The 27,085-nt window shown below is 39.2% G+C and overlaps 1 protein-coding gene across 2 annotated transcripts in view; it reads left to right on the top strand.

Moving 5' to 3' along the window:
* Positions 1-27,010, top strand: part of col5a1 (procollagen, type V, alpha 1) — a 79,863-nt gene extending 52,853 nt beyond the window's left edge. Inside the window, exons 26-66 of one of the 2 annotated variants that reach the window (XM_086152248.1) lie at positions 299-343; positions 523-576; positions 1,178-1,222; positions 1,544-1,597; positions 2,939-3,046; positions 3,945-3,998; positions 4,584-4,637; positions 5,937-5,981; positions 6,178-6,231; positions 6,907-6,951; positions 7,037-7,090; positions 7,179-7,232; positions 7,314-7,367; positions 7,841-7,948; positions 8,039-8,128; positions 8,603-8,656; positions 9,189-9,296; positions 9,387-9,494; positions 10,490-10,543; positions 10,646-10,699; positions 10,782-10,889; positions 10,978-11,031; positions 11,146-11,253; positions 13,260-13,313; positions 13,465-13,572; positions 13,991-14,044; positions 14,140-14,193; positions 14,310-14,363; positions 14,468-14,521; positions 14,638-14,745; positions 14,899-14,952; positions 16,171-16,224; positions 16,462-16,569; positions 17,142-17,195; positions 17,281-17,316; positions 17,432-17,485; positions 17,593-17,860; positions 19,004-19,116; positions 21,381-21,449; positions 24,050-24,283; positions 24,762-27,010. In XM_086152248.1, coding sequence (XP_086008374.1) covers positions 299-343; positions 523-576; positions 1,178-1,222; positions 1,544-1,597; positions 2,939-3,046; positions 3,945-3,998; positions 4,584-4,637; positions 5,937-5,981; positions 6,178-6,231; positions 6,907-6,951; positions 7,037-7,090; positions 7,179-7,232; positions 7,314-7,367; positions 7,841-7,948; positions 8,039-8,128; positions 8,603-8,656; positions 9,189-9,296; positions 9,387-9,494; positions 10,490-10,543; positions 10,646-10,699; positions 10,782-10,889; positions 10,978-11,031; positions 11,146-11,253; positions 13,260-13,313; positions 13,465-13,572; positions 13,991-14,044; positions 14,140-14,193; positions 14,310-14,363; positions 14,468-14,521; positions 14,638-14,745; positions 14,899-14,952; positions 16,171-16,224; positions 16,462-16,569; positions 17,142-17,195; positions 17,281-17,316; positions 17,432-17,485; positions 17,593-17,860; positions 19,004-19,116; positions 21,381-21,449; positions 24,050-24,283; positions 24,762-24,908 — 3,243 coding nt within the window. In that variant the 3' untranslated portion in view covers positions 24,909-27,010. Of the gene's footprint in view, positions 1-298; positions 344-522; positions 577-1,177; positions 1,223-1,543; positions 1,598-2,938; positions 3,047-3,944; positions 3,999-4,583; positions 4,638-5,936; positions 5,982-6,177; positions 6,232-6,906; positions 6,952-7,036; positions 7,091-7,178; positions 7,233-7,313; positions 7,368-7,840; positions 7,949-8,038; positions 8,129-8,602; positions 8,657-9,188; positions 9,297-9,386; positions 9,495-10,489; positions 10,544-10,645; positions 10,700-10,781; positions 10,890-10,977; positions 11,032-11,145; positions 11,254-13,259; positions 13,314-13,464; positions 13,573-13,990; positions 14,045-14,139; positions 14,194-14,309; positions 14,364-14,467; positions 14,522-14,637; positions 14,746-14,898; positions 14,953-16,170; positions 16,225-16,461; positions 16,570-17,141; positions 17,196-17,280; positions 17,317-17,431; positions 17,486-17,592; positions 17,861-19,003; positions 19,117-21,250; positions 21,320-21,380; positions 21,450-24,049; positions 24,284-24,761 lie in introns of both variants that reach the window. The other variant, XM_086152247.1, reaches the window with a different exon arrangement.
* The last annotated feature ends 75 nt before the right edge of the window (positions 27,011-27,085 follow it).

The raw sequence follows: 27,085 nt of genomic DNA, 5'->3' as shown, positions 1-27,085 counted from the left end.
ACTCTACAACTTGCACATGTTCAGTATTTATGCTGAGTATTGCTGAGTCTCAAGGGAGCTGTTTGGCTTTCAGGTTCCATAATGACTGGTAGAGGCTTTTTTAATACTGTACATTAAAGATAAAGTCCAGAATGAGAATGGGTTCCAAAGGCTCTTATTCCAATTTTCCAGTTTGATACGCCCTCCCATAGTTTTACAACATAATTGTTCACTTATAGTGCCGTACTAGTGTTGTAGTATTTATGATGGTAATTAAACCGAAATGAGATGCAATACGATTTTGTTGAATAATTCACAGGGTCACCCTGGAAAGGAAGGCCCTCCCGGAGAGAAAGGACACATGGCAAGTTACAATTTGATCTGCTTTTCCTCGATTTATTTATTGCTTTCCTAGATTCATTTCCTTTACTCGCTCCCAGTCGATACACATTTGCATATAACATTTTGCATTGATGCAGTAATAGAGTATACACATCGCATTACTTTGTGTTATAATTTCTCTCTCAAATGCGTTTTCTCAAGGGACCTGCTGGCCCTCAAGGACCCATTGGTTATCCCGGGCCCAGAGGCGTGAAGGTGAGTTGATTTCGAGATTCATTTGTAATATTTTTCACTTTCAGTACCCAGGGACAAACAGCTGTTGTAGGCAATGAGTTTATTACCTTTGAATATCTTTAGCATCACAAAACACAATATATCAAAACAAAAATTACACCCCACCTCCCTGCCACTATAATTTGTGAAGGACATACATTATTGTTTTGCTTTGTTTGCTTGCTTGTCATTTGTTTTAACAATTACGATCCACCATTTTGCAACTAAATTCCGTATCATGGAAGTTAACAGGGCCAATAATAACTCAGATCATAAACTTTTGCTTGTGCTCTTTGATAAAACTAAGACAAAACAAATATGAACAAGGTACTCTTCGCAACAGTATGAAAGCATACTAAAGAGAGCAGTTGCTGAAAAGGTGACGACTCCTCGGCTTACCGTCCCGGTAACGGTCCCCTTGGTACATCGCTGACATCAGATTTCACAACCTAAATTTAGAAAACCTGTTATCTTCGGTCTGTTAGTGGATGCCCTCGTGGCCCATGGCTCTACAACACGATCCCTTCTCTTTTTGTCCCAATATGCATCTGCCTGTAACTTCTTCCCTTTTCTTGCATCACAGGGTGCTGATGGTGTGCGAGGTCTTAAAGGAAACAAGGGTGAAAAGGTAAGAGGACAGACTGCTTGAGACTGGAAGAAAGTGCCTGTGTGGAATTCAAATGGATTGTTATGCAAATTAACAGAACAATGATAATTGTGATTGTGCTGATAAACCGTTTCATGTTAATGATGCAATGCATGAAATTCAGTGAAGCTCATTTGAATTTTTCTTGTGCTAAAGAAGAACTGCGGTCTAGAGTATCCATGGCAACATCTGTGTGCTTAGCTCTCCTTGAGAGCCTTTGTGTGAATACCACTCCGATTGTTTCACTTTCTGCATTTAATTCATTCCTTGTTTATTTCAATCTGTGCTACATTCTCTTACTAGGGAGAAGATGGTTTCCCAGGCTTCAAGGGAGATATGGGTATCAAGGGTGACAGAGTAAGGCTCCTTTGTTTTTTGTTTTACTGTATGCATAGATGGACTGTGTCATCGTTTTGAGTGCCGAATGCACCAATTGCATCCAAATGAGTAAAACAGACTATTTTCCTGGGTGAGGGCATGAGGGAGTTTTGCATATTTTGAATTTACCTGCCGAACGAAGCAAACCGCCTCAGGCAGGGAGACGTGATTTGAGCTGGACCGTGTCAGTGCTGACACAGGAAACACATATTGGTTTAAGGTATAAATTGAATGTATATCTAAATTCAATCAGGACACATAATGCAGTTAATTCAGTGGTTTAGGTATAAGTGGTGTGTCTATCTGATCAATGTCCAAGGCTTTTTATTTTTCTTTGCCACCTCTTCAGTCAGTTGTAATCTGGACAGGAATAAAACACAAGTTTGACGGTTGTTCCCTGCAACCACTCCCTTCTCCAAACAGCATTAGGGATTTATACTGTCAAGTCTTCGGAAAAACGGCTTTTACAGTGGGAAGCACTACTCTCTTTTGCCTGCTCTTCAAACATCAAACCCCCAATCCCTGACCAGGCTGTCTATAGTAGAGAAAGGAAAGGGAAATCAATGGCACTTTAAACCTCTTCAAACCCATGTAAGGACATGGGCCTCCAGTCTGTTTTCCTCCAGAGATGAGCATATTCAGATCAAAGCAAAATCTGAGGAGCCCCTTTGCTCTGGAGAAGCCAGACATAGGCTTGAATCTAAATGACGCATTTTTAGCATGCCTGTGAACAGTGTGAGGGTGCTCAATTTAAAGTGTTCTCTTTGATGAGCTTGCTAGCGTGAGTCAAGCTCAGTTTTCTTGATGCCGTTTTATGTGTCCTTGAGGGTACATGCACGAGGAGACACCATGCACGAGCCTTTGACTTGATACCTTTCACAGGCCAATGAGTCTTTGCAATGGAAGGGTGTCAGGATAGGTTTGTATGCTGTCATTTAATGTGTGTCCTGCACACTCACAGAGAAAGGCAATTATGGGATATCACTGAGCAGTACGAGGGGTCTGCAATTCATGAAAGTACCCAAATGTTTGAAAAAAGTGATCTCACTGTTCTAGTAAAGGACCGGCATCCAAAATTCTGTCTTGGACCAAATAAGTAGATTTCAAGTGATGAATGAAAAGAGAGGTTTCTCAGTAGTACCAAATAGGTATAATGGATTTTATGAAGATTTCGATAAATTCACCTTATAAAAGTAAAAGGTCTTTAACTCTGAGATGTGAGGAACTAGATATTATTTATCTGTCCTCCCACAGCATATCGGTGATGGAGAGGCTGTTCAAGTACTCCATAATGATATATTTGTTTCTGGCCTTTTCCAGGGTGAGCTCGGATCATCCGGACCCAGAGGAGAAGATGGTCCTGAGGGACCGAAGGGTCGATCAGGTCTCCCAGGAGACCCTGGTCCTATTGGCACCAGTGGAGAGAAGGTAAGGTCTCTGACCAGTTTGTCTTCCAAAAATATTTTTGCTAATGTCTGACGGAAACCGTGCTTTGAATGAAAAATTAATATTTTGGACTGATCATATGGTAAACAATGAAAATACCCCATACCCCATACGTCTATGTATTCTGTTCAATCCATTTTTCACTGTTGGTTCTCTTCAATACTTGGAGAAAATGATCCTTTATGTTCTTTTTCCAGGAGGGAACCATAATTTTGCTATTTTCACATTGGAAAATATTTGCACTATTTCATTAGTAATTAAATAAAAGTTACTGCAAGTGTAGACAGTGTAATGCATAACATTACTATGAGTATTACTATTACAAAGAATGGCATCTTGATTTGAAAAAAAATATGGTTGTAAACAAATTCATCAACAAGCTCTCTGCACATTTTAATATTACACAAATAAAAAGTTATATTTTTATACGTATAAAAAAAGTCTTCTCACTTTGTCGCCTTCCAAGAAACAGTCCCAAGTTCTGCTTCCTTTTTCTTAGTACCTTACTGAATAAAAGAATCAGAATTGACTCCCAAACACACAAATCTTTATTATACTTTGAAGTGAGTCTAAAGGAGCTATGCAAAAACAAAAAAATAGCCATGATAAATGTCTGTTACTTTGTTATGCCATCAACTCAGGGGGGAATCTAAAAATTCAAAAATTGCAACCTGACCTTTTTCTCCGAGATTCAATTAGATAATTTTACTTTATAGTCTTGCATTACCATTATTTTTACCCTGTCGAATTGTAGAAATTACAATTTAGAGTATGATCTTTTCCTGCATCTCTAGCTAATGAGTTTCCCATTTTTATGTATGTACCACCAAAATACCCCTTAAGAAAATCAAATAAAGAATATGACTTTTCTTTTTAACAGGGTAAACTTGGAGTGCCCGGGTTGCCAGGATATCCAGGAAGACAAGGACCAAAGGTAATTGAATTGTACACTAAATCTTATTAAATTATATAGTTTATTATCCTGCAGCTGGATCTACCTGAGACTGACTAATTTTCCATATAATAATAATAATAATAATAATAATAGTGATTCATGTATGATGTCTTCAACACATTACATATTTCTGTTGAATCACCTGATCATAATGAATAGTTTGAAAAGACATAGCTGTGAACTGTGTCTTCTCCAAATAAACTAATTCTTAATTGAGCTGATAATTTTGTGCTTCCGGACCTACAATGCATAAAAAAAGATGGTGATAGCCTTCCTATGTGTAGTACTAATTTTGCTTCTGGCTTCCACCGTTTACTGGCTCAGGCCAGTGTAGGGTGGTTACTGGACAAATGTCAACTCCCTGATCAAAGAGGCAGGGATTTCAATATGACTTATGATGGCAGCCTTGAGCACCTGATGCAATATCAACGCAGGACTGCATTTATTCATGGGTTAAAAAAATACCATGTTGGATTTATTTAGCAAGTGGTATTTTTGGGACATACAATGGGGTATTTAAAGTATCTATTTGAAATGATTAACTATCCTCCTTCTCGCACACAGGGATCTCAGGGTTTCCAAGGTTTCCCTGGTGCCAACGGAGAGAAAGGAACAAGGGTATGGCAGATAGACCACTTATTATTCCACTCATTACTACAAGGCTTGAATCAATGCAGGCTCAGTTTCTGGAGACAGGCTCTTGTCTTAGCTCCAAATTTATCAACCAAGAGAAAGTTGCCTGGCCCTGAAATAAAAAAAATCTTGCAAGGACAAAAAGACAATTGCAGTTTCCTTACTTTACTACTTACACAACTTATCCTGAGCCCCCAAATGCACTGTTTATCACATGTAGCCTATGAACTATGTTCCATTTTCTTTTGGTTAAAAGGATGGCCCATTAGATGTCATGCATGATGGTTATTGCTTGTCTGCACAAGAGTAGTAAGCCGCGTAAAGATGTTCATCTTCACAAAAATGTGCAAGGTTATAAGACTAAGGCTCCAAACAGGGATAATAGCACCATTAAAATTGTTTTGCAGCACTTGTTTTTCACATTTAAGACACAAGCAGGCAGTGTAATATTCAATATTTATGTAAAAGAACATTGTAGTTTTTTTAACATGTTTATTTGAGGTCGTATGGGTAATTATAAATTCCATATTGGCAATGATTAATTTGGATGCTTATTTTGAAACAACTAATTCTAAATAAATATAGAGTATAATCTCTGAGGTCCTGCATGGCCCAGTCGCATTGAAGTCAACACTCAAATGTTACTGGTAAATAAGGACCTTATTTACTTTATGTTTGCATGCTAAAACATGTGTTATCCACTAACAAGGTAACCAGCTGGTCTACCAGCAGTGAGGATTGCATCTATCCAATTATTCTCTCTGTCTCGATGAACAAGCAATATAAGACATCATGAGGAGATTGATAATTGAAAAAAACAGCATTCATTTTCCTGTACAGTACTATATCAAAAATTCAGTGATCATCCTATGTTCCTAAAAATGAAAATAAACAGTCTCAGTAGGGAGAAGAAAAAGTAAAATATGATTATAGAAATTAGTTTTGGATAAAAATGCCTGGGTTGACATCTTTTACCTTGTTAAGATTTAACATTCTGCCATTGTTTTTGTAATATTATCTTTTCAGTTTTTTTTTTAGTAATTCTCAGTTCACAAGAAAAAATCATGTTCCACCTGAAATGATTATGCATCGATGACCTACAAAACACTCACATTCATATGACATACAATATTATGCATTTTGTGAACATGCAATATAGTTTTCATATTCGAGTTCTCACTAAACCGGGCTCTTTGATTTGATTAACTCTTCTGAGAGACGTAGCAGGTTGATGAGCCGAAGTGCCAATCCTTTCATCCTTGTGTGTTCTGTTTGTCTCCTCAGGGAACAGCGGGAAAGTCTGGCCCACGAGGACAGAGAGGACCAACGGTTAGTCTTACTCAGCAAACTTGTGCCTTTGTACAGATGGAAATTTTGGCACCAGAATGAACATAGATATTCAGCCCATCTTTCAGGGGGGAATCCAGACCGAGACAATAACCACGCTTAACATTTTAAGGGTTCATATAGACTGGAACACTTGAGTGATTTGGGCAATGTTTACCCTTTCTTCTCTTATCTCAAGGGGCCTCGAGGAGAGAGGGGGCCAAGAGGACCAACAGGCAAAGCTGGACCCAAAGTATGTAAAAAAGCTGCATAGTCAAGGGACCCTGACTTTTCAGTTTGATTTGAAACTAAATGCAAAATGTCCTCCAGATCTAATGACCCGACGTCTAAGCCCAGCTGAGCTGGTGGCCATTATCCGGACTTAATCAAACCTTGGTGTGATTAGAGTTTGTAATTTTGGGTTACTAATAGGATCATAACTACTTAGAGAGCCCCACTGTACACATTCAATTTACAGTCTTTTAGTATACCACAGAAAGTTAGTATTGTCATAAAAAGTGTATGCTATTTTAGTCCTACTTTTCTGAACAAGTTTATCTTATTTTTGAAATTACTCCGAAAATGGTTCCAAGCTTGTTTTGCAAATCAGCAAAGAGCAATTTCCCTGCTAATATGAAAACTGTGTTAAAGCTTGCTTCCTATTTGGGATCCTGATTTATGTATGACTCTTAATTATACACCGTTATTGTTGAAACTTCAATTGTCATTTATCTATTTATGTTTGGTATGAATGGATCAATTTCAGGTGTATGGAGATGAAGTTCATTAGATAATTGACAAAGTTACGTTTTAGTGCACTTCCAAAATTACAACTTATACCAAAATAAATAGCAGCAAAAATAAGGTCACAAAAAGATCCCTTATCTGTTGCATGTACATAATTTCCTCTATTTCCTTGTCTATTCAGGGTAACTCAGGAAATGACGGCCCACCTGGACCTCCGGGGGAGAGGGTACGATCTTTCATCCAGAGGCTATTTTATAATGATGATATTTAGTTTTGAATGATGCAAAAATTGATTTTGTTTTTTATTCCAGGGCCTACCAGGACCTCAAGGGCCAACAGGTTTCCCAGGACCAAAGGGCCCCCCTGTGAGTCCTGATGCACAACCACACTAAATCTCTCTACTTAGATGCATCTCTCATTTCATTAGCTCAAGTAGATGTGTTTACCTCTTAGGGACCTGCAGGAAAAGATGGTCTGCCTGGACACCCCGGACAGAGAGGGGAGACTGTGAGTAGCCGATTTTGACCAAAATTCATCAGGATTCCCGCTGCTGTATGTCAACTCTGTTTTATTTTCCATAACATACAGGGATTCCAAGGAAAGACCGGCCCTCCTGGCCCTCCAGGTGTGGTTGGACCTCAGGTGAGTCACAACGGTGTTGCTTGCAAAGTCAAGTAAATTGTACAGAAACCCTGACAAAGTATTATAGAATTAAAGTAAGTAGGGTGTATTTTACCTCTAAGTTCCTTTAAGAAACTGGAATATGATGCCTCTATATCTTCATATTATTACATGCCTGGCCATGACTTCAGCTTTGTTATCCTTTTTCATATCAGCAAGTCTCCCCATCCGTTACAATTAACTTTGAACAGACTTTTTTTCCAAGCTGCGATGCTAATGTCAGCCGAGGGAACATTTAGAATAATGAAGCTGTATTTGTCCATAATGACGAGTAGGCACTGCACCGAAGCATTTGAGTTTTTTTTCTTTTTGCCACTTTTCACAATAGGAGACAGTGTTCTCTTCTACTTTCTGACTGGAGTTCCTGGTTTGAGTGTCGTTCATAATTCAGGTTTGTGTTAATTTTACCTTTTTTTTTTTCAAAATAATTTTAGGGACCAACCGGTGAAACAGGACAAATGGGAGATCGTGGCCATCCTGGACCCCCAGGCCCACCTGGAGAGCAAGGTCTTCCTGGTGCTGCGGGCAAAGAAGGAGCTAAGGTGAATGATGAATAATAAAGTCAGCAAAGTGTCACTTGATTTTTTCCACTTATTTTTCCAAGAATGATGACATTTTGCTTTTACCTCCAGGGTGACCCCGGCCCTGCTGGTCTTGCAGGAAAGGATGGTCCACCTGGGCCAAGAGGTTTCCCTGGAGAGCGAGGTCTGCCTGGCCCAGTGGTTAGTATCACCCTCTGATCAGGCTGCACAGATATTATGACAAATTCAACACTGCTCACAGTTATTGCATAATAGTTCTGGAGCATGAAATCTCTGGAAGAGTGTGTTGGACCTAAAGCCATGTTATCAGATCTTTGTGTGGGCCTCAGAAACAGAACAATGTGCTCCAGGCTGTTTATTAATGATTTTCGTTTTGTATTCTAACTTAACTACGTCAAGTCCTGTTTGTTATGTAATTCACACTTATTTTGTAACTAGGGTCTTGCTTTGCAGATTTTACAACAGGAGAGGGTTTTGATTTAGCCTCCTAATGCGGATATTATGCAATACAATATTCTTTAAAATATAAAGATTGCTATCACAGTACACGTTTTTTTTTTCCAGGTCTACTGGAATTTACCACATCATTGACAATAATTGGTTTTCTACTTGTGTTCATGTATGCTAAAACCATCATTTCATTCTGTTCTGCAGGGGGCTCATGGCCTGAAAGGAAATGAGGGTCCTAACGGTCCACCTGGTCCTGCTGTGAGTAAAATTGACTATTTCGACCTCATCAGTTTATCATCCTTGTACACGTATTCACACCCTCAAGATTCTCTTCGTATGCAAGAATCCTCTTTATGCAAGAGGTCCCACCCTCACTTGTTCCAGTCAAGTCTTACATAACATAATGATATGCACCTCTTACATAACAGTGGTCAAATCTATGATAAGGTATTAAGTAGTTATGTATTGATTTTGCCTGCTTGATGCCATTGACAAGAATAATGTGAAACATTTGTCATAGTATAATGTAATAATAACCAAATCTATACAAACATAATTGCACATTTTATTAATAACTATGACCACACATTGTAACAATGACTTTAACCAATAGGCTTACATCATCATTAGTATCTAATAGTGTACTAATAGTCAAAAATAATAATTTTTAAAAAACAATGAATTCAAATACATATAGTCATACAGCTAATGTTTGATATTACGATCGCAATGGTTAATTTTTTCATGTCGTGAGTTTCCTAACTAACGTTACTTTTCTCCGTAACAATAGGGTTCCCCTGGTGAGCGTGGTCCAGCCGGCCCAGCCGGACCCACTGGTCCTCCTGGACGACCAGGCCCCCAGGGACCTACTGGCCCTGCTGGAGAGAAAGGCGGACCGGTGAGAAAGTCACGCTGTAACATGCAATAAGATAAGGATTTAGAGTATTGTACATGGCATACATGACTGTTTGGTGGAATACAATCTTAGGGAGAGAAAGGACCTCAAGGTCCAGCTGGACGGGACGGCATTCAAGGACCTGTGGGTCTACCAGGACCTGGAGGACCTCCTGGACCACCAGGAGAGGATGGAGACAAGGTAGTATTTGTTCTTATTACATTTCTTTTTTAATTTTACTTCTTATTAAGGTATAATGGTGACATTCTATGGAGCAGCTATAAAGTTAATATTTTTGACAGCATTCACGCACTTAAGCTTTTAGAAATCTTCCTCATCCCCCTGTTGCATAAACAGGAATTTGTCTTACACTCAGCACAGATCTTTGAAAGGCAAACTGTTCCTGACACTTTGTAACCCTCTAAACAAATTGAAGACAGGAGAGAGAAAAGCTTGTGGTTGTGACAGAAACTGGTACTTTAGTATTCTGAAGCACGAACAAATTATCGTTCCCTCTAAAATCATTTGCAGTGAGCTCGGCTACAAAGCCACTCAGTGGATAATGTCTTCACTGGCCCTACAATGGTCCAGCACAATGGGCGGACACAGGGAATTCTGCATATTTGCTATGCAGATAAAAGGATCTTCAGGGCAAATGTTGCACAAATATTCAAACACATTGTCATCGCAATTGCTGTCTATAGGGCGACAGACAACACCAGTGCTTGCATTAAAGAGCCTAAATCTGCCTCACCGTGAGTGGTGACTCAAACCCAGAAGTAAACCCAGTGCCTTTGGCTTTTGCACTTATTTGCATTATTTTACTTCTCAAATTCACAGCTTGTAAGGGGGCTTTGGTGCAAAGTTCTTCATTCTGGTGCAAACAGTTTGAGATGGGACCAATTATTTATTCGGCTTTGGCTGCTTGTAACACCAGTGACTCAAACATCAAGATAAGCCCCCTTCAGACGTGAACTATATTTATATCCATGACACAGATGGAGGATTGTAATTTAAATTTAGATGGGCTAATCCTGAATATGTCTTCTTGACAATGGATTTTATTTCAGTTTTGAGCTGTGATATGTCATCCTCATATCTGCCGATTGCAGAACGGATTAACATTGAATATCAGTGTGTATTTCGTCTCTTGAGTGTTTCAGCTGATTTCTTTTGCCTCTGATTGTTTCATCCAGGGCGAGATCGGAGAGCCGGGCCAGAAGGGAAGCAAAGGTGACAAAGGAGAGCATGTAAGTTGCTGTATATTGACAGTAAAACACTGTCACGGTACCCAGTTGTGATTTGTTTTTCCTCGAGCTTATGAATATTGATTTGCTGTGTTTTCTCTCTAGGGTCCACCTGGTCCTACAGGACCTCAAGGACCTGTTGGAGCACCCGGCTCTCCTGTACGTGTAGCTCTCATTATTTCACACGATATCTATTAGGCTTACGTGTTAGTGTGACCTACTTATCTATCACATCTTGCAGGGAGCAGATGGTGAGCCTGGTCCCAGAGGTCAGCAGGGATTGTTTGGCCAGAAGGGAGATGAAGGCGCCAGAGGATTTCCGGGACCTCCAGGCCCAGTTGGGCTTCAGGTGCGGAGCAAAATGCCTAATAGAAACAGTTATACTGCTAACCAGTTATCATTTTGAAATGCTGAGAGAGTATGATTTGATTTCTCAGGGTTTGCCTGGTCCACCCGGTGAAAAGGGCGAAACTGGAGATGTCGGTCAAATGGTAAGTGATCGATATGGAGGGACTGGAAGTTAATACTCTTGATTATCAATGGATATACAACTATGTAACTGATAACTTGGATTTTCAATTAACCATTTCCTCTCCTCTGTGAAGGGTCCACCTGGCCCACCTGGTTCCAGAGGTCCATCTGGACCCCCAGGTGCCGATGGTCCTCAGGGACCTCCTGGTGGAATTGGAAACCCCGGTGCTGTCGGAGAAAAAGTAAGCATACTTTGCGGCTTTGATTTACTATATTTTTCACTGTATCACAGTTTTTCTTAAGGACAGACTAGCGGTACTTAGAAGATTATTGATAAAGATAGACTCAAAGAAATGGTAAGGCAAAATTGAATATATAATGAAAATAGATATTCGGTATTCAGATAACCTCTTTATATTGATATTTATCTTGGTTATAATTATTGGGAGAACGGTAAACTATAAATCCAGCACCACTGTATTTAATGCACAATTCTAACAGGCCATTAATTACAACACATTTTATTTTACTTGCACACTTTCACAGCAAATGTCAGCCGCATTTCCAGAATATTGATAACAACAAATATAAATTCTTCTTGCATTTCTATCTGCATCTATTATTCAAATATTAGGAGTTGCTCTTTTTTGCTCCGAGCTCATATCAAAGTGTATTAACAAGCAACATCAGACAGTCAGAGTGTTGATATGATCTTAGCTTTTCTTTTCAAGAACAATCTTTCTGATTCTATTCATATATACAAAACAGCAGTTTTGCTTTCATATCCAATATTGCACACCAATTATCTGCCCCGAGCCCAGAGACAAACTCTAGTTGTCCTTGTTGCCTATGAAATCCTCTCTTATTTTCAACGGTAGAATATATCGTTGTCTATCTTTCTTTTCCCTTCTCGGAAAAAGGTGGTTCCATCTACTCGTCTCGAAATTATTAATGTGACAACATTCGAACACAGCTGACTAGTTCTATTTAAAAGACAGATGCTACATGATAGCCGTCTTTTGGGGGCCGTGTATGTTGAAGACATTTCTCTTGACTATTTATGTGAAACTCTTAAATGGGACAAGATAATTTCTTGTTTCTGCAGTGACAGATCTAATGAACAGTCCAACAGCCTCTACGGCACAGTTGCTGAGTACAGAGAGCATGAATAAATACTCAAACTACTTGCCATTCCAAGATGATAGGTGCATTATTAAAGGACATTCTTACAAAGTCTACTTCCAGCTTTATTTGTTGCTTTGGAGCCACAAGACTATTGCGCATTTTGCTCATCATCCTGTGTCCTGTAATGGCACGAGTTGTTATATTGGGGTCAGTCAATATAGTCACCTTGGTTCTTTCTCCAGAGGATGGCCTGCTTCCCTGCAAAAAAAAGCCACGCTGCTCTCCTTTGTCTAATTGTGCCTGTGCTTATCTAGCATTTTATTCACCATCTTGGGGAGCTGGCAAGAAAGTGAGCTCAGTCTCCTTCAGTAAACACATCCCTCAAATAACTATGATGAGCAGCTGCCTCTCTTGCTCTGAATTTTGCTGTTGTCAGCTGAGTTCTTCAGTAGCTCAATGAGGAGGTTGTCATTATCAGTGAGTGCCTGTAAGGAGCTTCTTAGATGCATAAACTGGGATGTGTGCTCCTGAAACAGCAGCATCAGTCAAGTATCAACCTGGATTTCCTGACAGCAACAAGAGACACTTTGAAAGACATCTCATTTAGGGTAGCAGCTCGCAATTCAGAGCTAGGTGATATCTACATGCTTATCATCACGCATCACTGCTCAGCTTTGCAGATGCTCTGCAGAGCGATCAACCAGCCAGAGCGCTTCCGCCGCGCAGGCAAGCTAATATACACCAGGTGAGGCCTATGTAGGGAAAATAAAAAGGAATTGTGACAGTGAGTAACGATGGTGCCCACTGTAGTGTTTAGGGGAGTCAACAGTGCAGCTATCCAATCAAGCTGGAGTAAGACAAAAAGATGTATGCGTAGTTTTCAAGATAACAGCAAAGTCAGTGAACCCGCCGACAGCTTTGCAGCACAAGTGCATGCATTTGATTCAGTTCCCGTGTATCATCTTTTTCAGTCCCTGCTCAGGTAACAAGGACACACAAACAGTGAGTCGTGCTGGAGGTTGTTGGATTCCCCTTCAGCATGTTTGGATCCACAATTGCTGTTCTGAAATTGTACAAGTTCCCCGTCCCCTTTCATTTAACGTGTTCTTTTTTCTGTTCCCAGGGAGATGCTGGTGAAACGGGAGAGCCAGGTCTTCAGGGAGAAGTTGGCCCACCAGTAAGTCATCACAGTTTCTGATTACTGATGCAAGAGATTACATTGATAATTACTGGCTTTGTTATTTGACACAAAGTGAGGCAAAAACTCATATTTATTCATATTTTCATTCATTGTTGCGGTTTTCTAACATATTTGCGGATAATTTAAGGGTCCACGAGGAGAACGAGGAGAGAAGGGAGAAGCTGGTCCAGCTGGCGCTGCTGGGCCTCCCGGACCCAAAGGGCCCCCTGGAGATGATGGTCCTAAAGGCAGCCCAGTAAGTGTCGACTTTATATAAATCATATTTAAAGTAGGTTTGGGCCATGAATGCTCTGTCTGTTTCCTATCCACTTAGTCTGCAAAGTAGTGAGAGCGGTATTATGTCGCAATTGTCAGGGAAATCAAAACAATATGTTTTCAAATAATGCATTATATTTGAAATGGATTCATCTGAATCGAATTCACAGTCAATTAAATCAATAGCTAACTAGTTTGACCCCTTTTCAGTGAAGCGTGTAGTGGTTTTAAGCTAAGTGTTTATAAGATATATTTTTACATAAAGGACAGGGCACTGATTGATCTGTGACTCCTGGCTTCAAAATTTGAAGAATCTGGAAATGATTAAGCCTTGTTTGGTTTTGCTGATGAATCTTGTAATATTATAAAAAACATTCAGCAAAGCTATTTCTTTTCAGGGTCCAAGTGGTTTCCCTGGTGATCCTGGTCCTCCCGGAGAGCCTGGTCCTGCTGTAAGTCTGAATTTATGATATTTTATTCACATTGTTTTTCATTCTGTTTCTGATGTAATTCATAACGGCTAGTGTGCGGTTGGATTTTCACACAGGGGTTAGATGGTCCTCCTGGTGACAAGGGAGATGATGGAGAAGCTGGCCAACCTGTGAGTGTGTTTCTAGTTAACAATCACGTTCCACATAAATGGTATTATTAAATTGTTTCATTGTTATTCATAATGCAGATGTTTTAACTCCTTTCCTTCCTTTTTTTCTTAACAAGGGTTCCCCTGGACCCACGGGAGAATCTGGTCCCTCTGGACCACCAGGAAAGAGGGTAAGTGTTATCTTTAACCCTTTCACCAATTTTATCACCGTCACAACATCGAAACGGCCCCATTTTATATTCCACAATCAGAAATTTGCATTGTTTTTGTTTAGGGGCCCCCTGGAGCTGCAGGACCTGAGGGAAGACAAGGAGAGAAGGGAGCCAAGGTAAATCTAAAACTTGTGTTGTTGTTTTGTTTTGTTTTGTTTTTTGATGAACTCAAGTAACAAAAAATGAGTAGGAATGAGACCCATTATCTATGATTTGTGTTTGTCCTCAAAAGGGAGAACCCGGCTTGGAAGGTCCTCAAGGAAAGACGGGTCCTGTTGGTCCTCAAGGTTCACCCGGCAAGCCTGGTTCTGAAGGTCTCAGAGGAATCCCTGGCCCAGTTGTAAGTGAGGGTTTCTTATCCTCATGCCAATTTAGTCTTGGCAAGTTCTTTGTTATGCTATTGAAATTGAATGCAGAAAATGTATGTACATATTCCCATTTCATTTGTCTTGCTAGATGTGGAAAGGAAAATATTATTGTTTTTTCTCTTCAGGGAGAACAAGGTCTGCCTGGCCCTCCTGGCCCAGATGGACCTCCAGGACCAATGGTAAGTTTGCTGTCTTCCCCAGGTTCCAAACACCATGTCCAACATTTTATCATCTGTTAATTGTTAAGCTAATATTTCTTACATATGAAACATTTTAATTGATTTTATTGATTCTCTTCTTCAATCTTCAAGCACAACTTCCTTGAACAGTCCATGAAATAACCCAGTTTTCCCTTTTAAAGTGTCCATGAAATTGCAAATGTATTCTTGCAATTTGAAGCTTATTAGCCTGTGGTTAGTAGTTATTTATCGTATACTATATGCAAAACCACATACATTCTGACAGCATCACCTGAAAAATGGCCCTTTCCCTCCCTGTAAAAGGGTATGAAATGTGTGATGACTCATAACACACTTAGGCTTGTTAACTAATGTTTCATCAAATTAAATGGGTTTTAAGATCCATCTGCTGTGTTATTAAAATTCAGAACTGGGTAGAAACAAGAAAGCAGAGGGCAGATTTGGTGCTGGCTCTGTGAGCTCCATTGTATCATTACATGTATTTCTTTCCCTTGTAACAAACAACCCACAGTTTATTAAGGGGAGCATTGCTCTCATAGGTCACAGCACACACTAATCAGTATCTTTAGTAGTTCTCTCCCTAACTTTTTTTAATGTATTTGTGGGAAAGATGCCAAAAAAATGCTCTCTGACTGCAGAGAATTCAGAGAAGCATTGTGAAAAAAATATATATTCTTACTCAAACTCAAACTTACGCACAATTTCAGTTTACTTGGGATTCCAATGTATTATTCAGCTTTGGGATGTGTAGTGACACGTTATAAAGATAAAGATAGAGATAAAGATAAACTTTATTGGTCCCTGTAGGGGAAATTCTTTTGTCACAACAGCCTAACAGTTATAGTATCTATAAATATAAATATAAATAGAGAGACAATTAGAAGATAGCAAAAGACATCCATAAATAAAAATAGACAGCAGAGAGAACAACATCAAGGATAAGAATGGATAGCAAAATGGGGGAAAAAATAGCAACCAAAATGACAACAACAAGGACAGGAACATAAACAGAGTGCCAAAAATAAACAAAAATAGGCAGAAAACGAATGGGCTGAGACCAACAAGGGTAAAAATAGACTACAAAGTTAGGGCATGACACGTGTATTAGCCCAGAGGTATTGTTGTCATCTCTAATTCCTGGGCCAAAAATGGATGGATCTAATATGAATGCTCATTAAGCTGTTTTCTCTCTCACAGGGTCCTCCAGGATTACCTGGTTTGAAAGGAGATTCTGGTATCAAGGGAGAAAAGGTGAGTCATCCAACACCTTCTGCACAAATGAGTCTTTTGATGTCACGCTTAATACTAGTAGAATAATGCACCTCCTTCCTATGTGATTGATTAATTTTGCTGTTTGCCTTGGGCTATCAAGTCATGTTGCAGTTACGATCAGAGGGAGCAGCAAATAGATATTTTATTTGACTGAGGTGTGTCAAACTTCAATATTGACTCCTGTATGGATAAACGTGTGTTATGTTCTGCCCTCAGGGACATCCAGGTCTTATTGGTCTAATCGGACCCCCTGGTGAACAGGGAGAAAAGGGTGACAGAGGACTTCCTGGTCCTCCAGGAACATCCGGTCCTAAAGGAGACCTTGTAAGGAAAAAAAAATGTTTCTGAGCCTTTGTCGTTGACCTTTTATAGATATTATATGTGATACGTGTATCTGTGTGTATTGTGATTGCATTTGCAGACTAACATTTTAAATGCAAAATAATAAGTTTTGATATCCTTGGACCAAGTAGGACAAAAGTCTTGACTTTGATACAATGATGATTTTACGTTGATCGCAATAAATTTGAACATCTACAAGTTATTTTACCTTTAACAGGTGTAATCACAGATTAAATAATTGCGATAATGTAACAACAGCATAATCTTATTTTAGTGTAAAAAAAAATTAAGTATATGTTATGTAATGTAAGTATAAGTTTAAAAGATTTTGAAATTACTTTATTGTCCAGCACAGCTGATTTTTAGTTTAACATTTAAATATCAGTGACTCTATCAGTCCCAAAAGTCCAGAAAAGATCAGGCTCTATATGTGATACTAACATAGTACAAAGGTGATGAAAATCCTCATGATTTTATGTGTTTCAAATGAAAAAATTGGTCTTAAATTGTGTTAAAGCCATCCTGCAATTATTGGATTCCCTTTTTCTCTGCAGGGTATTGCTGGTCCATCTGGTCCACTTGGTCCTCTTGGTCCTCCTGGATTACCTGTAAGACTTTTATAAATATGAGAAACTTTATAACACACAATGTGGTTTGAACAACAATGAGTCACCTATCAAACTGTGTTTTCAGGGTCCTCCTGGTCCCAAAGGTGCTAAAGGATCAGCAGTAAGTTGTTGTCCCCCAATGATACATTTATTTGAAACATAAGCATTGAATTGGAAGAATTCCCATTCAATTGTTTCTTAAATAATAAAATCTCAATTTAATCTGTCCTGCTCAGGGTCAAACTGGACCAAAGGGTGAGAGTGGTTCACCTGGACTTCCTGGTCCTCCTGTAAGTGCATTTTCCTTCTGAATCAGATCATTTTCATCAATTTGTGCTGTTGCTTTTATGTGTTTTGCATTGCGTGGTATTAATCTCATCCCATGTCTCCATAACAGGGCCCTCCTGGCGACGTAATCCACCCACTCCCCATCCAGGCTTCCATGAAGGGCAGAACGCGTAGGAATATTGATGCCAGCCAGATGATGGATGACGCAGCTGTGGATGCCAATTATAAGGACTATGACGATGGCATGGAAGAAATCTTTGGCTCCCTCAACTCCCTCAAGCTTGAGATAGAGCAGATGAAACACCCACTGGGCACCCAGGCCAATCCCGCTCGTACCTGCAAGGACCTGCAGCTCTGCCATCCTGAGTTCCCTGATGGTTTGTATCACATTCAAATGAGGCACCAGGTCTATTCTCTGATTTTTCCCCATTATAGATTTTTCATTCTGTATAATATAAAAGTGTCTGTAATCACACAACCGCCTTGCAGTAATGTGGGTGAAAAGACCCCTTTACTGCCATTCAGGTTTGTTAATGGATTCGGTTTGCTTGCTATGCAAATTAGCCTGTTGTCAGGGTGTTTCCAACAATGCCAATAATAACACACGCGCACACACACACACACGGACAACATGAATAAATTGCATGTATTTTATAGTGACTGGATGTGAGCAGTTGCTCTGATAATATTGAATGGTTATATTCATGGTATACAAAGAAATGGTTATATTTATTTATACAAAATTTGCATATTTACATATTTACAATTTCATTAGTTGCAAAAATTAACAGAATACTATGCATTACATTAATTAGCTAATTACCATCAAGAAGCTGTTCCAATTATCTAGTAAAACAGAATTAAAACCATATCTTATCAGTTATGATACAATACATCATCTACATGCTGTTATATAATTAACGAAGAGGTATGTTAAAGATTTCCCAATAATTATGAAATATCTAAAATCCCCAATTTTACTGTTTGTCAGTATTATAAATAACCTTAATGAAACTGAATTAAATGTAGTTACCATTTATTTCATTGTATTCGTTCAAAATATCTTTTCATTAGTGCCATTGTTAGTGGAGATCCAGTGACTTTTGGGAGCTGAGGTGGTAGCCTCATACTTAGCTCCATGGGTTCATTAATTTGTAACAGAGTTTAACATTACCGAAAATGGTTGTAAGTGAATAGTCCTCTGGATCCTCAAATCATTTTGTGTCACATTGAAATTCATGGAAAATCTAATCAATGGTACCTATGATTATGATTATCAATGGTACGATAATAAAAAAGCAGCAGGTATTAGCTTTACAGATAATGTTAATTAAAATGAAATGCTAGATTTACCATGTCAAGTGTTTCAGAATTTACTTTATAGGTTCCTTTTTTCAGGATAACACTGAACTCGTTTTAGTTTGTTGACTTTTTCAGAGTGTTGCTGTAGATGGTTTAAAATCAAATGTGACAGTTATTCAACCCTTTGTGTTTTTTTCCCACTCTCTCCACTTCTCCAGGTGAATATTGGATCGATCCAAACCAGGGCTGCTCCCGGGACTCCTTCAAGGTTTACTGTAACTTCACAGCAGGTGGAGAGAGCTGCATCTTCCCAGATAAAAAGTCAGAAGGGGTGAGTCAAGCGGATTTCATATACAGACACACACACTCACTAACATGCCAAGGATACTGTGAGAAAAAAATGATTTTTATTAAGGAAGTGTTTGTTGTTACTACTTTGGAGCACTGGGTTCACGATTTGATTGACAGTTAGATAACATTAGCTGAAGACTTTGAATAAAATGATTTTCTCCTCCACCAGCGACATGCCGCCGTGCATACTGTGTAAATTTGAGTGTCTCGAAACAGCACTGTTTGTAAGTCTGCTGTATTTCCTCATGTATCCATATAATTAGCTTCCATGAGATTACCTAATATGCTCATACCAAGGCAGTGTGAGAGATGACTCACTGGCATGCCTTGTATATCCCATACATTTCAAGGAAAAGTTTATTTCACAAACACTCCAGGCATTGTGGTTTAGTATAGCTACCAAAGGAGAATATAGCTCAGATCACATATTGGCCACAATTAGCCTAATTTTATGTTGTTTCTTTATTCCAGTTTCACTTTCTGTATGAAAATCACATGACCAGAATAAATCGTGTGGCCCACTACTGCTGTAGGTAAAAGGAGTTGTGATATTTCTCCAGAGGCAAGAAATTACTGGGTCACACTTAATGAAAGACTGGCAGATTTTTTTTCTTCAGATAACACTTCATTCTGTGCTGGGCACAAAAATGGTTTTGTGGAAATAAAATGAAAGATAACATGTGGAACAATTATAATATAAGCAATAGACCCAGTTGTAAGGCTCAGGCCCGAAGAGAGTAACTTTGGGCCATTAAAAGCGTGCAATTAATTATAAAGAGGAATTACTTAAAAGTCCTTGCATAAAAAATTTAACTCAGAATTTCAAACAGGCTCAACCTGACTTTATTGGTGCCTCAATCATATTCAATTTTGAATTTAAATATTTATCCCAATTTTCAGAAATGGAAAAAATATATCAACAGAGATAAATCTGCATTTAAATTACTCGATTCTAGATCAACTTTGAACAATTCTATTTCTGGATATATTTTAATTTCCAGCTGCTTTGGCGCTCAAGTCAAGGTGTCTATTTGAAAAAACAGTGGACCGTAAAAAATGTTAAATTTAGATGATACACTGTATATATCTGTATACGCAATCTAAATTCAATACTTTTGGGTTTGTTTTTCACACAGGCCTCTGGCAGGTGACAAGCACATGGAGAGGATTTTAACTCCATTATGCATGAGCATGTAGAGGAGAGTAGCAGAGTGTTGAATCATCGGGAACACTGTCTTTGACAAGTCTGTGGGTTGTGTAATGGTGCAGTGCTACAGCCATTTTAATGATCCCACTCACCAGGCCTCGGTGGAGAAGGAGTTTGTTTGAGTTTGTTTCTCGGAATAATGAAGCAGACTTTTTATGGAGGCCTGCTCTCATTCGAGTGGAGTGGAAAACCCTTTGCTGTCATTTGCATTTGCACTCACACACCTATTACGGCATATAACCACACAGCAGACTCACAGTCACAAGTCCTGCGTTTATGAGTTCTTGCTTTAGACAAAGTCACTGCGAGGATACAGTTCCTGCTCTCCTCCTGAAAGTGTCTGATACTGACCTTGAAGGCAGCATGGGTCTAATGTATGCAGTCTCCCTGGGATAAGTGATCTCCAGCCCATCATTCATTAGACCATTACACCACTGATGACAGTTCCATATCAAAGTCTTGCTATCTAATTATGGAAAGATCCATCACTGTCGTGGTTGAGACTGTTAGAGCCATGGCCCGTTGGCCGATTTATAGCCTTTAACGGAATAACAAAGAAAGTGCACGACAGCTCAGAAGCGCCGACCCTAAACAGCAGGGCTGGGGTATCAGAGCTCCTCACAGGCGATCATTTCTTCATTAGTCGCTGTGTACTCATGAATTTTTCAGCAGCAATTAGCTGTTAGCTACTGTTTGTTTTAGACAAAATGGCTTAATGAGTCACTAAAATTTTCTGCTCTGGTCTGGCCAGTCTGGATGGTCTCCCTCAGCACAGTTACAGGTCTCCTCTGAGGACAACCGGAACGAAGAAGTGGGGTGAACGTAAACAGAGAGGATGTGTTTCTCTCTGATGGGTTTCTTTTTTAACATTGCTGTTCTTTCCTCCTCTTTCAACCCGTACCCCCAGGCTAGGCTCACATCCTGGGTAAAGGAGAATCCCGGTTCCTGGTTCAGTGAATTCAAACGTGGTAAACTGGTAAGACTTCCGACTTTCCCAAGTCCCTTTCCCTTCCCTGAATGCCTCTTATATTTTACAGAGCAAAATGGCAAAATGGCCCAAAGACACGCCAGGCACATGGTATAGTCACTACAAGAGAGGTTCTCTGGTAAGTGGCCCTGCCCGTGGCTACAGAGTCCCGGACGAGCCTCGGACTCTGTGTGCCTGAGGCTCTGCATGGTTTCTGCACCAAAGTATGTAGCACTGTTTATTGCATTTTCATGGTGCATGATTCAGTACATGCTGTGCTCACCTTCAGTTCAACAACACTGGTGCTGCTCTCAGTGGCAGGACAGATTTATAGTTTGAATTTTACTGTGATAAACCGACAGCCTTCAAAGGGATACACCGACTTTTTGAGAACTTGTTGGATATGATGTTGAAAGTAATATAACAAGATAGAGGATCGTTTGGGCATTTCAGAACTAAAGCCTTTCCCGTTCCCACTGAAAGTTCAATAAAAATTGTGGAAATAGGTAATTTGATATCCAAAAGCCCCTATGTATATTCACAGGCTTATTGACTGATAATGTGATATTAAGAAACACAGAAAATATTTGGGAAAGTATAAACTATTTGCCGTAGGGCATCCAGGGTTTCCAATGAAAAACAGCATTTATGAGTTTTAAGGGGGAGAGAGGAGGGATTCTTACAAAATATAAAAATCTTGCCTTGACATTTTTTTTTTTGTCATAGCACACAATGCATTTTATGTGCATCCATCTTTATTTGCATCTATGACGGATCCAGTTGATTTTTTTTCCCAAAAAGGAGTTGTATCCCTTTCATTTCGGAATCAGTATCCAAGGAGAGAAAACTCTTCCCACTGCTTTAGTGTAAATTCTTAGGTGTATTTCCATATTGCTGCCTAAAGAGCATCACCTGAGTGACTGCATGTCCCGACTCCCCTGACTCAAAAAGTACTATTTCCCGATGTGGTTGATCTTATTTTGCAGAGAAAACCACCTCATAGTGAATAAATCACTCCACACCTCCCTAAACATTTTGCCTTAAACAACATTTGTTTTCTTTTTGGTTCTGGCCTCAGCAGGCCATCCATCCTCCACAAGGGGGCAAAATGAAGTATCATTTCCCCCTGCATTCAGCTGCACACACATTTCCTGTCACCGCTCTCCCAACGCTGCTTGGATGTGGTGACGTAGCCTTGAGTCAAACAGGTCAGGTACTCAGTCACCGTCAAGGGGCTTCTCGGAACTTGGTCACTGCTGACTTGCGGCTGTGATTATAAAGAGGTAACGTTTCTTTGGTGAATCCACACACAAACGGGATGGGGAGTGGCAGGGTAAAGGAGGATCACATGGGACCCGGGCTGGGCAACAGCCAAATAATGGTTTACAAATATTTTAAATGGAAGAAAATGGACACAGGATTATTGATCTGTAATGATGTGCGTGTGTGTGCACGTTGCCCAGCCTGACCATTGGACTACCCAGCCACTCCAAAAAAAAACAAAAAACATCCCTCTTGTGGCATTTGGTTTTCTTTGAGCCACAGTGCTGACACTTATTGTTTAGATCTTGAAATTAATCAGCTCATTAAATTGGCACTAAACTGTTTCATAAAGTAGACAGAAACGATAATGAGCTATCTCTATTAATGCCAGGCTTGAGTGTCAGTACTTTGGGTTTGTATATGCTTGCATGCTGAGTTGTGTGGGTGTATGATTGTGTGCTTCTGTGCAAGAACAAGTCAAGAAAGACCAAATCCAGACTCACAGATGGTTTGCTCCCTTTGCTGCATGGCATGGCTGATGCATGCGCTCCCCTCTCAGTCAGTCCTGTTTGTCTGAAAGACGAAGCCACAATGTGGAGCTGACGGAGCCCGATGGTTGGTATAAGAATAACCTAACGGACAGTCAAGTAAACCCTGAAACCTTCCAGTTTTTATGAGCCAGGATTACAGCACACTAAATTATTGATGATGGGAGGTAGCTTGTTTCTGTGATGTGGAAAAAGCTACATTTTCTCATATTGAATCATTATCATACAATCACTGCCATGTATTTTCTTCTAAGCAAATGTTCATGATTTCACTAGAATTTTCTACAACCACTGAAATAATTTAAATAGTTTATGAACTACATAGATTATAATCAATAAATAATAAATTATACATTTACTCTAGGTTTCTTAAAAGGGATATGCAAGCATCCCATCTTAGAATAATGCTTTTGTTTCTAAATGGTGCACTATTGTTGCCCAGAAATGCCAAAAAAAAAAAAAATCATCAGACAACACCACTGCCCTGATCCACTAGTTCTTTTAATTACAAACCATTGCAAACATACAAGCTGTCATAAACAACAACAGCATGTGAAAGGCTTTGGTAAATAGATATTAAATCGCAAAATATTAACCTGATTTGAAAATAGGTAGGGAGTATGTTGTTTCTTAATTAAAAAAAGAGAAAAAAGTTTTTAGCAGTGTTAATAACTTTGCTGACTGCTAGAAAGATAAACTGCGTGTCACTGACAGCTATAAACGATAAATGCAAATTATTAACCATTTATTAAATCAAAATGAGTCTTTTGAGAAAATTATTCAGAGAAGTGACATGAATATGCAAAGATTGTTCCTCTTTGGTTATCTTCAGAAAATTCCTCTCAACGTCCAATCCGTACTCTGATCCCCTACTCAAATTAAGTTTTTGCCCCATTCACTCAGCCCCACCTATTACTTCTGTTTTTAGCTCTCCTATGTGGATGCTGAGGGCAACCCCATCGGTGTGGTCCAGATGACATTCTTGCGGCTGCTGAGCGCCGCTGCCAAACAGAATATGACGTACAACTGCTATCAGTCGGTTGCCTGGCATGACGAGGAGCAGGATAACTACGACAAGGCCATTCGCTTCCTGGGATCCAACGATGAGGAGATGTCCTATGATAATAATCCATACATCCGCGCCCTGACCGATGGATGTGCAGTAAGTTTCGACCCAGTGTGATCTGAGAGACTCAAAAAGATATCTGTATTGATACTCCAAAAAATAAAAAACTGCATTTTAGCTTCAGCATCTATTTTAAAGAAGAGTAGAGGACTGGAGTGTGATGAGTTGAAACTGAGCTTGTGATCGATCTTTAATGTGCCAGCAGATTTGTCAGCCTCCCACAAAAAAAAAAAGAAAATCCGCCTTAAAAGAATATATATCTCATCAGCAACATGAGCACCCAGCGTTGTTTCTTGACATTCGATTCAGCCTCATTTTTACTGTGTATATCTTACAACTTTTTTTCTGAACAACCAGAAACTGGGTTTCACCCAAAACCGAGCCACAAATTCTAGCTGGTTATATAAGATTAAGACAAGTTTTTATAGTACTGTGTGTTTTCATCGATTATTTTACCAAGAAACTCACTTCTCTCTATCTATCTCTCTTTTCTCTCTCGCTCTGTCTCTCACAGTTGAAAAGGGGCTACGATAAGACAGTACTTGAGATCAACACGCCAAAGGTCGAACAGGTGCCATTTGTGGACATCATGTTCAATGATTTTGGGGGTTCTACGCAGAAGTTTGGATTTGAAGTGGGCCCTGTCTGTTTCATCGGTTGAGACTGTTTACTGAGCAAATGGAGGAAAAAAAGCATATTTTTGGTTTCTCAGAAAATTGGAAAAGGATAGGACACTTCTATTTGTAAAAAAGAAAAAAAAAAACTTTTTTTTCCATAAAGCAACAAGTAAAAAAAATGAAAATCCTGTTGATGATACAGTGAAAAATCCTTAAGAAAAGAGGAAAAAGAGCAACCTTGAAACCTCAGTGTGCCTTCTCCATCACATGCAAGTTTTGAAACTGGATGTCACATCCTGCCTTCCACATGACACACTCTCGCACACTCACACGAAACCCTAGCCCCACGTCGTCATACTTGATTTAGAAATTGCATACAACAAAGGCGACCATGAGAGCTGCAGCCTTTCCAGACGGCCGCAGCGCTCGCCATGGACTCCATCTGATTGGCTGTTTTGTATCTGTAGCTCTGATCTCATCTTCTTCCTCGTCTCTCTTTCACTTCACTTTTGTCGGTTTGTTTGCTCAATCACTGCGGGAGCTTTGTTTGTGCATAATTGTCTCCCCATTCTCTTGGAATGGATCTTTATATATAAATATATATATATATAATTTTTTTTTTTATGTTTGTAAGTACATTCTGTATATTTTTCCTGGTAATGTTTATTGCTTCTGGCTTCAAAACATGCATGTGACTTTTTCATTGAGAGGTAGAAGACGGTGGATGCAGGGATGACATCAAATTGTAGAGATAAAAAAATTTGACCTGTAAATTGAAAAAAAAAAAAAAGACAGAAAAAAGGAAAAGAAATAAATTGGGAAGTCCTGTCTTGTTGCGGTTGTGAAGCACACCTTGTTGTAATTTAAGAACAGAATGGAAATAAAAGACAAAAAACAAGCTCTGTGATATGTGACAGTTGATTTGCATAAAAACGCAAAGAATACATTCCTCCAATCTTCGGGTGCGATTTCTAACAGATAGTCCATTTTGGTGGGAAAATTCATGAACTGAATAAACAGCTTCTCATTTTTTCCCCCTCAAAATCTAGCTATGCAATGGGAGATAATGTTTTAATTTAATGAATAGTCAAAGAATTCAAAAACCGAGGTGCTATTTCTCTCCTGTGGTGCTATGTAAGTGTATTATTTGAACGGAAAGAAATGTTTGGCAACGACCGCCACCCACCCTGCTAACCAACACATGTGACACAGGTGGATCTTTTTGCTGCATTTATTTCTTCTTAAAATATTCAGAAATGATGCTTTAATGCCATTTTCTGAATGGCCATTCACTGATCAGTGCAGCATGTCACCTCACATGTTCTACTGCTTCACTAAAACCACATCAATAATGAAATAGGAGAGGAAGCTAAGGGTGGTGCTGCTGGCTTTTGTGGTTCTTGCTGTTAGATTGTTTGTACCGTATCATTTATAGGGAATAAAGAAGCTGATCAAGCCAAAGAGATACAGACCAAACACCCTGATTTGTTAGTGTTTGACCCTCAAATGCTTCCACCCAAAAAAATTACACTTAGCTTTAAGTGGCTCAAAAACCATTAGATTTGGTTTCTTTGTTTTTAATATACAAAGCAAATTTTAAAAAGCCACTATTTCTTCATAAGTGGATGCAAATCAGACGAACAAAGCCAGACAGATTTGTGTAAAAATTATTTCCTGGCCTATATTTTGTTTTGCCCTGATTTGTTTTTATGCTCTTTGTTTAAACTATGCACTCTCTATGCTTAAGACCACTAGTATCTACCACGGACATTTTCAGACCTTCACACAACTTGTTTTATTTCCCTTTTTAAAGAAAAAAGAAAAACAACCTTCCATTATGTGACTTGAATATTTTCTGTTAAGATAACTCAGTATGCTTGTAGATTGTTGGCTTTATGTTTCTACTGTGATGCAGTACGCCCAAGTTTTTCACTCTCATTTCCCAAAAAAAAAAAAGGACAAACACATTTTTTGTAAATTTCCAGAACCAGCAGTGTCGCTGCCATTGTTTTTTTTCTTTTTTCTTTTTTTGTAGATTGTATGTCTATGTGTTTGTTTTCACAGTCTTGTCAAACCTGTGTAAGGATAAGAGGATAGAAGATATATTGGTTTTTATGTCAATAAATTCAAGTTTACTGTGGCCATCCACTCTTGTATGTCTTTGAAGCATTAAAACCTATCTGTATGCATGAAATTGTAAGGATTATTTCTCTTGTTGTTA

Source organism: Fistularia commersonii, chromosome 9 (genome assembly GCF_037954325.1).
Source record: "Fistularia commersonii isolate RoL2024-O1a breed Wild chromosome 9, RoL_Fcom_v1.0, whole genome shotgun sequence".
Taxonomy (NCBI): domain Eukaryota; kingdom Metazoa; phylum Chordata; class Actinopteri; order Syngnathiformes; family Fistulariidae; genus Fistularia; species Fistularia commersonii.
Note: the sequence above shows the minus strand (reverse complement) of the source record. Positions and strands in the feature narration are given on the sequence as shown.